General features: G+C 36.8%; 2 protein-coding genes across 5 annotated transcripts in view; one reads left to right on the top strand and one right to left on the bottom strand.

Annotated features, from left to right (window-relative positions):
* Positions 1–10953, top strand: part of CFAP43 (cilia and flagella associated protein 43) — a 42577-nt gene extending 31624 nt beyond the window's left edge. The window contains exons 26-40 of one of the 2 annotated variants that reach the window (XM_046943328.1): positions 438–527; positions 1258–1335; positions 2113–2238; positions 2824–2943; positions 3024–3131; positions 3934–4020; positions 4305–4393; positions 4762–4969; positions 5657–5769; positions 6566–6722; positions 7480–7644; positions 8096–8176; positions 8486–8638; positions 9761–9914; positions 10541–10953. In XM_046943328.1, coding sequence (XP_046799284.1) covers positions 438–527; positions 1258–1335; positions 2113–2238; positions 2824–2943; positions 3024–3131; positions 3934–4020; positions 4305–4393; positions 4762–4969; positions 5657–5769; positions 6566–6722; positions 7480–7644; positions 8096–8176; positions 8486–8638; positions 9761–9914; positions 10541–10698 — 1887 coding nt within the window. In that variant the 3' untranslated portion in view covers positions 10699–10953. The remainder of the gene's footprint in view (positions 1–437; positions 528–1257; positions 1336–2112; positions 2239–2823; positions 2944–3023; positions 3132–3933; positions 4021–4304; positions 4394–4761; positions 4970–5656; positions 5770–6565; positions 6723–7479; positions 7645–8095; positions 8177–8485; positions 8639–9760; positions 9915–10540) is intronic. The other variant, XM_015288714.4, reaches the window with a different exon arrangement.
* On the bottom strand, positions 10002–15316 carry SFR1 (SWI5 dependent homologous recombination repair protein 1). Of its 3 annotated transcripts, none has more exons than XM_001234167.7 (4): positions 15269–15316; positions 14183–14358; positions 13004–13384; positions 10002–12786 (listed from the first exon to the last, which is right to left on the bottom strand). In XM_001234167.7, exons 2-4 carry the CDS (start codon positions 14276–14278, stop codon positions 12595–12597), a joined length of 669 nt encoding a protein of 222 aa, XP_001234168.3. In that variant the 5' UTR covers positions 14279–14358; positions 15269–15316; the 3' UTR covers positions 10002–12594. The 3 variants fall into 3 exon arrangements, with proteins under 3 accessions (XP_001234168.3, NP_001292029.2, NP_001292030.2); NM_001305100.2 differs by having other exon boundaries at positions 11814–12786; positions 14975–15316; NM_001305101.2 differs by having other exon boundaries at positions 11814–12786; positions 15257–15316.

Genomic DNA, 15316 nt, shown 5'->3' with positions numbered 1-15316 from the left:
GTAGAACTTATAACCAAGAACGGGGATAAGATTTGAACTACTCTGACAGGAATAACTTATATACATGAGAATTTCTCTTTTATTTTCTTTCAGTCTCTGAGCTAAGCATCTAGGCACTTCAGCACAGTTAGTGATGTACTTCTACATAAGATTGATAATATATAAATAAATAATAAATAAATGCTCAAAACATAACTAACATCAACTAAGCTGATATAGTTCATATTTTAGCTTTTTTGAATATAACTTTTGGAGCTGTTCTAGAGAACAGTTTTGTTCATGATGTATGTTATCATAGAGCAGGACTTAAATATAATTATATTTTTTTGAAAAAAAAAGCCTATTACACCATCTTTCCAAATGTTCTTAGTCTGTGTGTGGTAATGTTCAAAGAAAATGCTTGGAACTCTGATAAGGACATGATTTCCTACTTTCAGATTAAGGTTGAAAAATACTTGACTCCACAAGAGAGAGAGAAAGCAGAAATGCTGACCAGACTCGAAATGGAAAGACACCTTGCTTCTCTGGTATTTACAGTAGCATCTTTTGTACTGAACAGAGCATTGTCACTCGTTTGTCTTATGTAACACTGCAGTGGGATATACCAGCAATGTAGTACAGGAGGATAAATGTAAAAATGCTAAGTAATAACGAAGTATGCCTTTTCTGTCTCATTTTCATTTACTTTCAGATTACACAGACCAGCTGGGTGGAAAAAAAAGATTTGGTGTTATGCTTCCAGTTATTAAAAATTTGCTTAGTAGCAATGTAAAACGCCGTACTGGGAGACTTAGGACTAGAAACATTTCTAAATGTATGCTGCTGTTTAGTCAAGAGCTTTGGGCTTTAGTATAGCATGGTTGAGGTTCTCTGACTTCTCTTCTTTGGAGATCACTATATGATCATAAAGCATTCCTCTGGCTTTAAAACACATCTGTGAAAAGCCGAGGATGGTTTTAGCCCCCAAAGAGATAGACAGTAAGGCACTACAGCTTTCTTCATCCTAGCCTGCCAACTGGGCAGGAGTAGTTTATGCATATGTACTATTTCTAAAGCTGCCAAAATTGCAGTTTTAGTAAGTTATTTGGTATATTATCATGAGGAGAAATTCTGAGACTTCTGGTGTATTTAACACACCTTCAAAGAGCATTAAAAGTGATGTTCTAGAGGTGAACTGCAATATTACAATTTCCAAAACTTGCAACTAATATACTTATTGTGCATTCTTTAAATATATGCACTTTTCATTTTTCCCAGGACAATGAACGACAGCGTGCTCTTAATGACATGATGGGTGGAGTGCTAGAAGTCAAGCAGGAGGATATCTTGAAAATTGTAAGCTGTGTTTCTGCCGTATTATTTAGATAGCTTGTCAATTTCTAAGTGAATGTGAATTTCAGCTAGAAAATATTTACAATCTGAGTAATAAAAGAAGTTAAGAGAATTGTAGAATTGTTATTGTGTTATGACCTCCTCTGGAATTTGTCTAGACATATAGTAGCCTCAAGTATACGTGACTCTACTGCCTGCATTTTGTCATCAACTACTGTTCCTATCACAGTGGAACGCTATAGGAACATAATCTAGTATTGTCACTGTAACAACTTTTTTTGGGGGGGACGAGTCTATTACCCATGGCTGTGATCTTATGATGTTTCATTTAACTCAGCAAAGAAAGTTATTAGATTAGTAAAGGAAGGGAAGATTGTGAAGGAGTGTCACAGAAAATATAAAGGGCAGACTTGTGTTCTCTTCCTAGGATTGATTTTTTTCACAAAATTAGAACTGTTCTTAGAGGTGGAGTTAGAATTGGGAGTCTGTACAGAAAGCATGTATCTTGTACTGACAAACAGTATATTTGAGTACACCATACTTGTATTGTACAAGATTCACTAGAAAATTCTTGTAACTAACTAGTAAAGAACAGGATTATATACATGCACTAAAAGCAACAGACCAGAGAGACAGAACATCCATGTTACTTGGATTTACAGCTTGAACCATAGCTACCAATACTATCCTTTGTTAGAATTGATGTGTATTCTTCTTTCCTAGTGTGCTCATGGCGACTTAATACTGCTTTTGAAGCATATTTTTCTTTTATACTTTCAGGATATTCCTCCACCTTCTTTTATATCCAAGCCTGAAGATGAATGGACTGCTCAAGAAAAGAAAATATTCAGAGAATATGAGGAAAAAGTCAAAGAGCTGAATGAAGAAAAAGAAAAGTATAGAAGGGTAAATTAGAAAAGGAGTGGTTTTGTTAATGAAAAAAGCTTCTGATTTTTGTCAGGATCTATTTCTAAAATGATACTAATAAATAGAACAAATGAAGAACAAGTGAATAACAAGTATCACGTGATGCATTATGTAAGTCATAGCTTAGACAGTAAGAAAAGGCAGTCTGTACTCATAATAACTTGCATGTACCAAAACTAGTGATATTTGACAAAAGGTGCTTTTCATTTCCAAATATACCAGTATTCCCAAAATGTTTTTTTTTCAGGTTGCATTCCTGGAGTTGGTGATGCCATACACAAATAATAATGTCATTTATCCTTTGAAGCGATATTTAGCAAAAAAAAAAAAACTCTGATTATATTAATTTCAGATATTTTGTTTACTGCTTATGCATTCATGATATTGGATGGCTCTGGAGCAGTGCAGAGCTATAAAAACTTAAAGGAACAAAATAAAACCTTTCTGTTGAAGAGATATCGTTCTATATTATGCATTCTCCAGCATACCCCAGTATACTATATCAGAGTTTGTTTGTTCTTACAGATGAAACACTTGTTCTTCTTCTGTCCTTCTCTTCCCCAGACACTGAAAAATGAATTGGAGGAACTTGAAGCTTCCATCCAGGAAATGACACAAAACTTCGATAAGACTGTGTGCAAACTCTTTGAAAGGAAAGTGAATTTAGAGAAGGTCATCTATCAGGTATGGCAGAGAACATAATTTTTCATCTCTATCTCTGTGCAGCAGAAATGTTAATAATTTTTATTACTGTCTTTTCACAGGAAGAACTCAAAATTGTCAATCTTACTTATTCGTTACTGTTGGATGAGGAGTTGGACAGCAGAGAAGCTGGACTTCGTCATTTCCTGGTAAAGAAGCAGAAAGAGAAAGTAAGTTATCGTTTGGAATGCTTAGGAGAAATGTGTAATTGGAGTACAATTTCTTCTGAAAACTGTTCTATCCAAATCAAAATTTTGCTATGAATGATTTTCTGACAATTTATGGAGCAGTTGACATTTTCTTAAGATGTACATAAGACGTAGATTATAAACATGTATGGTTTTGAGGAGCTAGCTCTCTTGGTTCATCTGGCATTCTTTGGTAAAGCTCCATACATTGAAAAGGACATGCTGCTATTTTTTTGTTATACACAATATTTTTTAGTATCCAGTATCAAGCTGTTAGGACCAGTAATGATGCTATTTACATGAGAAAAATGCACACAAAGGATGCTTACAGGAATCACGTTTTATTGCTGGCTTGGCTAATGTAGTCCAGGGCCACATGACTTGTATTTGCCAGTTCAAAGCATAGGTAGAGATAGCATGAGTATCTGACCACTGAAGCAGAACATGCCCAGTGTATAAAGTGGTTGTAGACTTTTCAGAAGATTAAATTCACTGATGAGTTTACCAGTCTTTTCCAAACCATATACCAGTCAACAAAAAGATTGGGGAACGCAAGTAGTAGATCTAGATTTCAATACTTAGTACACAATTTTCTTATTTGTGGAATATAGGAATTTCAAACCTGCTCACCTTTAAGCTGTATCCACAAATAACCCTCTGAAGAAAGCGTTATACTGCTCTTAAAAATGGCTCATAGGTATTCTCTAGAATTGAGAAGGTGCCAGTTTCATCAGTGCTTCTGCTGGCTGAGTTTCATTCTTGAAATCCTCTGGTTTTCCTGCAGGTCAAGATAGCAAGAACAGTGGAGGTTACAAAGAGGAAAATTGAGTTTTACACAGACCAATATGATAATGCAATAGCTGAAGATAAGGTGAGACTCCCAGATAAACACGGGCAGATTCAGGACTAAAACAGTTATTGCTGTGTCTCGGTAATGAGAATAACACGCTGTATTTTAAGCATGGGATGAGTTCAGTTTTTTAAGCATGCATTTCAGGAGGAAATCTAGACCATTTCTGAAAGTTTTATATGCATATATATTCTCCATCACTACTTAATTTCAGTCACTAACAAAGTAAACTAAGATATGAGCAAGTTGCTGCATTTTAAAGAATCACATTGTGATGATGAGGAAGCTTTCTGTTTCCCTCGTAGAATCTGGAATATGGTTTTAGGAAGGAGTTTGCTCATGTTCCTGCTAGTCTTCTTGGTGAACTTGTGGAACTTTACAAATGTCGACCAAGGTAAGATCACCCTGATTTAAATTGCTTACATACCAGTATTTCCCATGTTTCAAGAATAAGATTTGGATTATTGAAATAATTAGCAATTATTTTGATAATCAGTACATTGCCTTCTTTTTATTATTTCCTATCATACTAACAATTGTTATTTTGAACACTTACGTTTCCTAGTTTACACTACAAAATATATTTTAAATGCAATCTAAACAATCATCAGTTCTCATAAACATTCTTATTTTGTGCAAGATGTAGTTTTACTTTTTTTTTCTTTGCAATAGGTTAAGAGTATGAAATGTTCATAGTTGTATGTAAGCTTTTTTTATGTAATAATAAAAGTAAACACTGTATGTACTGTGTATGTACACTAGGACTGTAATGACAGAAATATATCTGGCCACTGCAAACCGTTCTAAAAGTTCTTCAGTCTCAGCTGAAGATTACAAAGATGCACTCAGCCGTTTAATGAAAGCCATGGATGAACTGGATAATCCTAAACACATGCCTAATGGTTTAGATCCATCCATATGGGAAAAGTTTTGTCTAGCTAGGCGAAATAAATTGGAGAGTGAGCAGCTGGTATGTAAATGCTTTATTTTGCCACTATACTTCTCAAAATATATACTACTTAAAATTTCTGTGGAGTTCAAAAATAATGTTAGGCTGGTGGTGAAGTGGATAGGCAGCATAAATAAGCTGCATCTAATTGGGTAGGTTACGTCTGGCCACCTTCTGTTGACATTTCTGTTACTCTGAACAAAATAAACCAGCTCTAGTTCTTCTTCAGGGCAAACATTACCATATAAACATGATAGGATTTGATAGAGATATGTGTGACCTTGGTATGATTTCATTTTAAAAAATATATATTTTCTCTCTTCATATTAAAAAACAACTATTAAGGTATTTCATTTTCATAATCTTTTGGAGTCTTTCTCTTCCATTAGCATGCCACATCTGCACCAATGCATAACCACTTCTGTAGCACCAGGAGCAATTCTTAATAGAGAGTTTTTCTGGAAAGCTCAAGTGGACTATTTGTTTAGCTTAAAAGCATGAAGGTGGGAATCTGAAATCTCCAGAGACAAATGCATTTGACCAAGATAGAATAAATTATTTTCTGATCAGCATGTGAACTGAACTTTGTGAGGCAGAATATTTACACATACATGTGTTGTCTTCAGATCTTATCTTCTTTCTTCTTGCTTATCCTGACAAACGTATGAAGTTGGAAAATTTTAGAATGTCATGATGTCCCTTGTTCAGGTGAAATGGATGGCCCTAATTCTGGCAGAAATTGAGGTCTTTCTCCAAAGAAGAATAGATGACAATGAGAAGATGAGCTCAAAAATAGAAAACATTTTCAAAGAACTCATTTGGTAATTTTGTTTCATTTCTATATTCAGCTACATTTTAATATTCCAGCATCACAGTCACATGCAGAATTACACAGCTGTGTTCTTTTATCTAGAATTCATATAAAAGAGCTAAGATATTTGAGAGGTTTGGTGGGATTGCAGTATGTGTGAGCAGGCTGAAGCCAGTCTTAACTTAGCACTTGAAATAATGATGTCAGTAAGGATGGCAGCGTGGTCTTCAATGCAAACTCACTACCCCAAAAGCTGTATTATACAGAGATAACCAAAAAGCCTTTAAGGCCATAGGTGAGCTAGCTGGTCTAGTTAATTGTTCCTCATGTAGGCCCAGAGAAGCCACAGTGATCACTTCTGTTTGCAGTTTACTGTTCAGTCACATGACACCTGATTTCACTGAAATGATTTCCATTTTTTTATATATAAAACATTTCTCATATTCATTATCATTCAGGAGAAAACTTCAGGAAAAATACCTTAAAAAAAAAAGGTGCTGGCTGGAAGTCTCCTTCATTTCCTTGGCAATCGTTATTATTGTTCAGTAGGGGCGTTTTCTCTCAGAACATCTGCTAGAGTGTGTTAAACTGAATCTAGGTGTGGGCAACTTTATATATGGAAATAAGTTGCTAACTCTGAAGTAATTTGGGGATTGAATAAAAGACAAGGTGTCAAAGAGTAAGCCCCACTTGAACATAGCATTTATAAGCATTTTGAAATAAACATAACATTTTTAAAATCGTGAGAGGATTTATATATTCAAGATGAAATCACTAAGCATTGCTTTTGTTTTCTGCCATTTTAGGCTGCAGGAGGAGAAGATAAAACTTCAAGTGAACTTGACTTTCCAGTTTTTGCTAAAACAAGGACAGGTAGAAGTGGAAAGTACTGAGATCCCAGATTACGCTGATGCCATTTTCATTAAAAAGAGTATTATTGAAGAATTGAATTGCAATATCATGGTAATTTATAAGGGAGAAAATCTAAGTTTCTTAAACAAACATTGTTTTTCAGAGACTGTTCTTTCTGTAATTCCTAGTTTCAAAGCAGTAATGTCAATTGTAAACTAAAAGATGGTGAGAATTTTCTGATGTCTCTTATGATATATAGATTGCAATATAGACTGCTTGCTTTGATCAGTACAATTCAGATGAATGAAATGACAACAGTTTTTAGACATAACATCACGTACGCTCTTGCTGTAAATAGAAAATATTAATATTATGGGCACAAGTCCTAAAATTTCCTCAAGGCAAAATGTAGTCATGTTGGACATTAGGTTACAGTAAGATTTAATAAAAAAATACAACTTTTAATCTAAGGTGAAAGTGATACTTATACTTGGAACAGTTTTTCATACTCACTGATGTTTGTCTTAGGCATTCGACCTATAAGTTTTTTTTACTGCTCCTGCACAAGTCATTCACTAATAACTACGGAATACCTTAAGTGTGTATTTTGTAGAGGTGAAATGCCTTAGTGTTCTTGTAAAATATAAGAAGATGGAGTGTGTTGTTATTTGTAATTTCCTTTGTTTCCTTCTGTGATCCCAGGCTGTGACATGGGACACAAAAGGGAATAACATTCCACAGAAGATAGCCATCTAGAGCCTCTGAAGTTAGTGTATACTATGGCATATTTTCCTTACTAATCTAGTAACTTTGGAACCTTGCCCTTGTTTCAAATAATTATTCCATAAGAATAATCTCTTTTTTTCAGGATCAAGTAGAAAAAAAAATTGCTAGCATGGTGGAATGCAAAGAATTCTCTAAGGGGATATTTCAACTGGAGTGGGAGCACAAGAAAATGAGAATGCAAATAGAAGATCTTAATCAGAAGGCTCAGGATATTGTAACCCTACCTGTTACAAAAGATCGTCAGCTTGTGAGTTTTCTCTAATTTACATTTTGACCACAGTGAATTTTGTTGCACAAAACTTTTATCTGTTAATTTGATGGGTTGGTACTCTAGAAGGATGAATATTGTATCTACAGAAACGTGTCTACTGTCACCTCCTGTGCTTAGACTACCTTATAAATAAAAGTATAGCTTGGTGTTTAGCTGTTTAAAAAATCACAACAATTTGTTTAGTCTTTGTTTGCATTAAATTATACTAGCTTTTTAACAGCTGTATGGTCTAGTATTCCTGCAGCATCAAAGACTATCTTTAAGATGTCAATTTATGATGACTAGTAAGGTTTTGCACTGTAGAAAAGTAGGTTGGCTTTTTTGTTTTCTGCTTTTTGTTTTTAAATTTCACTTAGTATGATTACCTTTACAGGCGTGAAACTTCAGAACAGGTTTGACAGCTGATATATTTGTTTTTAATTCTCAGTTCCTAACCATGCTGGACTACGATAGCTACATGGCCCACCGCATCGCAGTGATGGAGCAGACTCTTGCTGTCATGGATAAGGTAAATCCCCAAAGTGAACCACCTCCTTTCAGAGACATATCCTAACTGTTCTGCTTTAGTAGTAAAAGGTGTTTTTAAGAAATAATGGTAACTGATGTAGCCATACTAACTCTTCAGCTAACTCAAGGACTGGTGAAGCATAGCCACAACAGTGTGCACAGATGAGTATATGAGCTGATGAATACATGAAAATAATGTTTCCTATTTTATTATGTTGGTCCATGATATGAGAAGTGGATGTTGGTGGAATGACTGTAGAGGCTGAACCTTCCTACCAATATTCCGCTGTGTGTTGTTGCTATGTGACAGATGGCAGCAGAGGGACAGTCTGACAGATTGGCATCTGACAGGGAAGTGTATATGAAGCAAAGGTGTGTCGTTGAATTCCTTCATGTGGGAAAAATAGCTCCCACTGACATTTATCGATGCTTGCTGAACGTTGATGGAGACCAAACAGTGGATGTGAGTACAGTGAGGTGGTGGGCGGTGTGTTTCAGCGGTGGCAGCAGCAACAGTGGGTCACCTCTGCTGGTGCAGGTTTTTATGATCATGGCATGCAGGCTCTTTTTCATCACTGGTGAAAACGCACAGCTAATGGGGGGTGAATATATTGGAGAAGTGTCTTTGGTAGCTGAGAATTTGCTCTATCAAATAGTGTTGTTATGCTCTCTGCATCTGTTGAACTTCCATGGAAATAAATAGGAGGCATTGCTTTTGGAGCAACCAATGTACATACCTGTGTTTATTCATCTGACTTCCAATAGTTTCAGCTTGCCCTGAGCCATCATAGCAGCACCGTAGCCAATAGCCAGCTAGAAAACTCTGGCATTTTTGGAAGCAGTTTGACATAAATCTACTTTGTTCCTGGAATTAAATGTCTCCCTTCTTGAAAATCTGAACGCAGCCCTGCTTATCACTTCTTACAAATCACTGTCTATAAAAGTCACTATTCTATTTGTAATGAAGTCATTTCAAATCTTCACTGCTTAATGTTTCTCTCTAGTAGCAAGTCTGCTCATAATATCACTGCCTTCCTATATTCAAAATAACAGACTCAGTAACCTGATTTGCTTGCTTCCATATCTATTTTAACATTTAAATTATGGTTATCCTTTTTTTTTCCAAGGGATTCCACTGGATTTTCTGCAGTTTACTGCAAATGCCATCATCTGCCATTTTCTCTAAGTTCCTTTTCAATCTTCAGTATTTACTTTATCCCTGTGCAGCCCTTCAGACAGCTTTAGCACAGCAGCACTACCTTCTGCAGCACCTGGCAGCCGAAAAGGTTTCATTGCACTGGTTTCATTGACTTCCTTTTCCTGCTTTGCCTGTTCTGTATTTAATCTTTCTCCCTCCTTGACCCATGCATTTTTCTTTCTTGTCTGCTACTTCTATTTGAACACCATAAAGCATACTGAAATACAGTGTGTGAAAGTAAAGCTAGAACATGCTACTGGTCAGATCCAAATGTGTGGAAAAAAATTGAGCTAGTATGGAGTGTTGAAGACTATAGGCTTCCATCAGAAGTTTGAAAAGCTTTCATATAATCTCATGTATTTGTTTTATTCATTTGGAAATGCACAGTTGCACAAGAAGAATATGAAAAAACAGCAGAAGAGAATTAAAGAGTTGGAGAAGTGCATCAGCTTAAAAGAGCAAGCAAACTATGAGCTGAGCCTGGAGCTGAAGGAAACGCTTGTGTCTGTTTCAGAAAGGAGGCATATCTCTCAGGCAGCTGGTGAGTCACAGTAATGCACTTTAAGTCACAAAGAAAGAACATTCAGATAATATCTCCAACATTAGGCAGCCCTGTTCTCCACCAGCATCCACTAAAGGGCAAGGAACGTTTATTTATTACTTCAGGTGCATAATTAGCAGTACCACGACAATTTTAACATTGTTTACATAAGAACATTCCTACAGATCGATACTCCTGTAACCAAAGTTGATTTAATTACTGGAAGGCAAAATATTATAGTCATTAATATCTTCATTATACAACAGACTTTTATTTCTAAGACTGTTCAACACACTTCTTTCCATATACTTAAGGGAGCAAAGAAACAAGAAGCTTAGAAGGATATCCCTTATTGGGAAAGCTGTATGGTTCTTTCCACCAGTCAAATGGTTATTTTCACAGCATTAGGTATTTGTTAAAAAGTAAAGGAAGTGCACCCAGTGCCTTTTAAATGTTTTTTTGCTTTATTTACTATTATAAAGACCCTTAAGTCCAGCTGTGAGCCTTTTTGAAAAATGTGTGCTTATTTTATACAGAAATTGGAATGAACCCAGAGTGAGTCCAATATGTTTATAGACTATTCATCCACTATATGTACAGGCTGACTTGTATCTTGTTTTATGCAGACATGCAGCATATTTCTGAAAGGATTGCAAAGCGGCGTTACCAGGAGATTCTGAAGCAGAAACATCTACGAGGTCTCATAGAGGAACAGGAAAAACACCTTGACATTCTTCAAGCAGAAGCTGAAAGATTAAGATCAAAAACATTCCCTACTCTTTAAAAATCCCAGTCCTAGATATTATGAGAACATGACTTTGGACATATACCTTTTTTCTCTGACCTTGTCTTTCAGCAAATATCATCTTCTGTTCTTCTATTTCTTCTAAAATAACATCACTTGGAAAGATGCATGTTTGTTTCATATGTTTTGTACCTCATCTTACCTACATTGTTTTTTCTTCTGTGATGCATTTCTGCTCTTATATAAATCATATAGCTTACTACAGAAAATAAAAGATGATCATTCTACAAGTTAGAAATACACCTGTTCTATTTCCTTAGTATGCAGTTATAGGATATTGTGAAGTAGTGCAAGAAAGAAGTAAATTTGCATCTGCAAATTACCTCCCTTTTCTATGCTTCATGTCAGGTTTTTCTCTACCTTTCATAAATTCCCATAAAATCTAAAATTATTCCTCTGGGAGAGTATTAATAGCTTTGATACCTTGGTTCAGGAAAATCCTATACCTGTAATGAAAAGTACTTCTGTTGTGACAAACACTTTTGCTTTATCATCTCAGACTTTTAAGGGATTCTAATTACATCCCCATTCTTCCTGCAAGCTTTTTTGCTTCTTGCTGAAACTTCCTTAGAAGTAAAAGAATTCCAAACTTGGCAAAGGTCATAGGAAAAAGAACTGGCCCCAGAAGAAAGTCCCCTCATCTTGTATTAGTAAGCTAAAGAGGCAGAAGACATTTATTAATACCCAAAATATGATCAGTAATAAAGGTTGTTCTTCATTAATTTCCAATGGGCAGTGCCACTCAGTATTCCTAAAACCAAACTGTGGCTGCAAACTTCAATTTAATGATCCCTAACAATATTGAAGTGGACTATTTCATCTGTGACTTTCTTTCCCCTTCCCTCAGGGTATGTACAAAATTACTTATTAATGAGTAATTGCCACATGTAAACAACAGTGAAGCTACAGCAATTAAAGAACGTGGTTATACTTAAAAAAAATATATTTACATAGGAAGCACAGTAGATCAAGGACAGATCTATATACTGTTACAGTGAATAAAAGAAGGAAAATAAAAGCAGACAAGTCACCACAATGCATGCATAGAAGTGAGAAAATAAGCAATTTCAAGTTGAAATAATAAGAGTAAAACATTTTGAAAAGACAGTGTTTATTGGAGAATAAATGAAATGCTGAAGTTTTATTTAGTGTTACTGCAGAAAGGTAAATGATGCTGTAATTGAAGAACCTGAGAGAGAATGCCTCAGCTCTTAAATGAGCTGGTATAGTAGACAGACAGCAGTTGCAATTTTCTTGCTCTCCTATTACCAAAAGCTCTGGGAGTTCCCCTAAAAACAACTGTCTGGACAAAGATCAGTGCCATTATGGCATATTTCCCTTAGCAATAATTAAAGCTATTAAGAATATCTAATTGCAGTTCCAGAATATTAACATGAAAATTAAGTTATCTTTACCTGACTCGCAAAATGCTGTCATTAACTGACTGGCAGCAGGAACAAATTTGGACGTTGAGGATTTATCCATGAACAAAGAACTGAACCCTTCTCCCCATGTGAACATCAACAGAAATTATAATTGATTTGAACTTGCCCTCTGTCTTAAAACCATGAAGACTAATCAAACAACTGTCTGCCTTCTACCTTTAAAGTATTATGTGATTTCATCTTATTTTAGATAATTCACTGACCTAGCTCTCTAGCCAGTTCTCCAACACAGTCTGCATAAGTTCAGTTTTTACTATACAGTAATGGTTTTTACAGCCTACCATATCTAAGTACACAGTTTCACAAGCTCTCATGAGAAATCCTCTTACCAAAACAAAGTCTGGTGTATGATCAACACTTGTTAGTTTATCAGTTCATTCAGTCTTTTTTGCTTATGCATGTGTGTAATTGAAAGCTTTGCACCAGTAGATTATGTGTCTACAAAATCTTCTTCTGCTCTGCTGTAATGTAATAAGTGGTCTTCCAATCCAAAAGTATCTATCAGCTGACTGAGACTCACTTTCTTGCCATCTGCAGAAAAGGCTGCCTGCAGCTCATACAGCATCAGCTGGGTACTGCTTCTCCATTTCACTATCAAAGCTTGCAGTTCAGACAGGTTGTTCTGGAATTGGGATTAAAAACAGAAAAAAAAACAGCAACATTTCTGCAAATGCAAAATGATTTTAATACCCTGCAGATCTATTTTTATTAAATGCTTTAAACTGAGCTAGTATACAAACACTACACAATTAAACGTGGCTTGAATCAGTAAGTGACAACACCACTCAATTCCACTTCAAAGAGTGATTTAGAAGTGCTTTTCTAGAGGTTGTCCTTACCTTAGATCGGTACATCTTGACCAGTTTGAGCCTTCGAAGTAGTTCTTCCTTCTCTTTCACTTGTTTCATCAGCCTCACTTTTTCTCCTAGGGAGTGCTGCTGACCAAGATCAACCCTTACCACGTTCTCTGCTGATTCACAGAGATTGTTCTCCTGTAATGGACTTTTGAAATATGTATTTACAGTGCAGTTTTGTTCCAGGCATTCAGAACCATCCTGTAATGTGGAACAATCCATGCCTATCTTTGGCAGACACCCATTGTCAACATCTGTGCAGTCTTTTTCTTCAGTGTCTACCTTGAGCCGCTTTGCCACTGCAAAATTAGCAGTAAATGAACGTCTTGTTTTCCTTAATCGTTCCCTTAGAGTTGCACTCATTGGCTAAAGAAAACGAAGAACAAGAAAAAAAAACACTTGTCTTTGATCAAATTTCAAAGAACTTTTTATCCATACAGAATATGTCATAAGTAAAGACAACTACAAGACAGACTTCTGAATTGCCAGTCTTTTGGAAACTTAAAAGTTAACTCCTTCCTATCAGGTGTGTTTGCACACAGCTACGATTTACAAAGAATATATATCCACATTGCCTTGTTTATTTATATACATATATGGATGTGTGTGTGTACAATCCTTTAAGTAAACCTTGATTAATGCACTTAGTCTTTGTGTAAAGACACATGGCATATTTCAACGTGGCTAATTCCAGCTAGTTCCATTTCTCCTCTTGTTTAATGGAGATAAAGATATATTTTTCTTACCACTGCATCCTACCACACACTCTTCCTCTATTAGTACTAGTACAAAACATCTATGTAAAACTTAAGAGTATCTGAAATTATGTATATAACTTTGACTCGTTCACGCCTTAAAGTCCTTCAGAAACAAACATCTAAAAACAAATTAACAAATGTACTTATAATTTCTAATGTTTTTATCCATGGAGAAATCCTAAAGCCCAGGAGAGGATTAGTTAAGGGAGATTTGCAACCTAGCCTTATCCAGCATAGCTCCAGTTTTTAATGATACGCACTATGACAGGTTTGAGTGCATCTCTATAGTGCAGGGTAGGAGAAACACCAAAGCAGACTGTACTATATTCAAATGCAAGTAGAAGTCACAGAAGATCACTGTATGTACATGGGAACCAAGGAAACTAGGACTTGTACGTCTTTATACCTGTTTTCCTGAACTAGTCCTCTGTGGAGCTGCTGTCCCAGAATCCTTTGGTGTATGGCACAAAGACGTCAATTTACCACATGCTGCTTCCTCCATCTCAATGCAGATAGCAGTTCCTGTTGAAAACCTGTGAATTGCGTGGTGCTGTTCTCACCTGATTATAGCGAGCCACGGGGCTGCAGAAATGAGTAAAAAGCTCCAGTAAGAAGTACTGTGGTTTATTTTCTAATGGTTACAAATTGTTACAGGGGAGCAGGAGAACTTATGAACCACTTGGACTTAGAATGCCTGTAAAGCAAAGGTCAGATCCCACAACATACAACTCATCCAAAAACCCTCACTCCAAAGCAACCGTATTTTCTTAACCTCAGTGATCCCTGCTGCGCGTCTGACTCGAAGGTACAACCTTTACAAAGCCAGGTTGTTAAGAACCAGTCCTTTCATTGAAGTGCATGCCGAGCAGTGATAAAGGATTGCTGGGAGCCACAAGATTTTTGCTGTCCATCTGTATGACCAACCTTTTCCATTTAAAATAGTAACTGGGTACCCAGATGCATGAAATAATCCACTGTCTGGGGGTTATGTGGGGATGCTGCCACACAGCTGGAAATTTGGAGTAAAAGCACACATTCCCCTATGCTAAGAATAGCACCTCAGTGGAAACGGCACGCTTCTCAGCATGAGCCAACTCTACCTTATTCATTTGGCAGTGATACTTCGCATAGCACTCATGAGCCACCTACTACTGACCACGCTGCAGGTGGGAAACTGTCAGCTACAGCCTCAGCTTACCTAAAAACTGCAACTAGGAACCTCAAAACGGAAGCCCCTTTAAAATCCTGCAAGCAATCGCACCCCTCAGTACCGCGTTTAGCACACCATGCCGGCCCCTGGCGCTGCGTGCCTGCCTTCCCGCTTACAGCCCCCGGCGGAACCGCGCTCGGCAGCCTTCCCCGAGAGGCCTTCCACCCCCTAGGGAAGCAGGAGGAAGGCCGGGGCGCAGCAGCCCAAAGAGAAAAGCAACCCGCAGGAACCACCCATCGATGCACCCCAGGCCAAGCAAAAACAACGCACACGATCCCTCACCCGCCCGAGCGGCCCGCCGGCAGCGCTTCAATTTCCCGCTTCCGGGCC

The sequence above is a fragment of the Gallus gallus genome, chromosome 6, assembly GCF_016699485.2.
Source record: "Gallus gallus isolate bGalGal1 chromosome 6, bGalGal1.mat.broiler.GRCg7b, whole genome shotgun sequence".
In the NCBI taxonomy this organism is placed as follows: Eukaryota; Metazoa; Chordata; class Aves; order Galliformes; family Phasianidae; genus Gallus; species Gallus gallus.
Note: the sequence above shows the minus strand (reverse complement) of the source record. Positions and strands in the feature narration are given on the sequence as shown.

What these genes read in the sequence shown, in the direction of transcription:
- SFR1 (XM_001234167.7), bottom strand. Translation starts at nt 14,278, where the DNA reads ATGGAGGAAGCAGCATGTGGTAAATTGACGTCTTTGTGCCATACACCA. An exon ending in GGACTAGTTCAGGAAAACAG is followed by an intron (nt 13,385 to 14,182) that starts GTATAAAGACGT and finishes CGTTTTCTTTAG; the next exon opens with CCAATGAGTGCAACTCTAAG. An exon ending in TCAAGATGTACCGATCTAAG is followed by an intron (nt 12,787 to 13,003) that starts GTAAGGACAACC and finishes TCCCAATTCCAG; the next exon opens with AACAACCTGTCTGAACTGCA.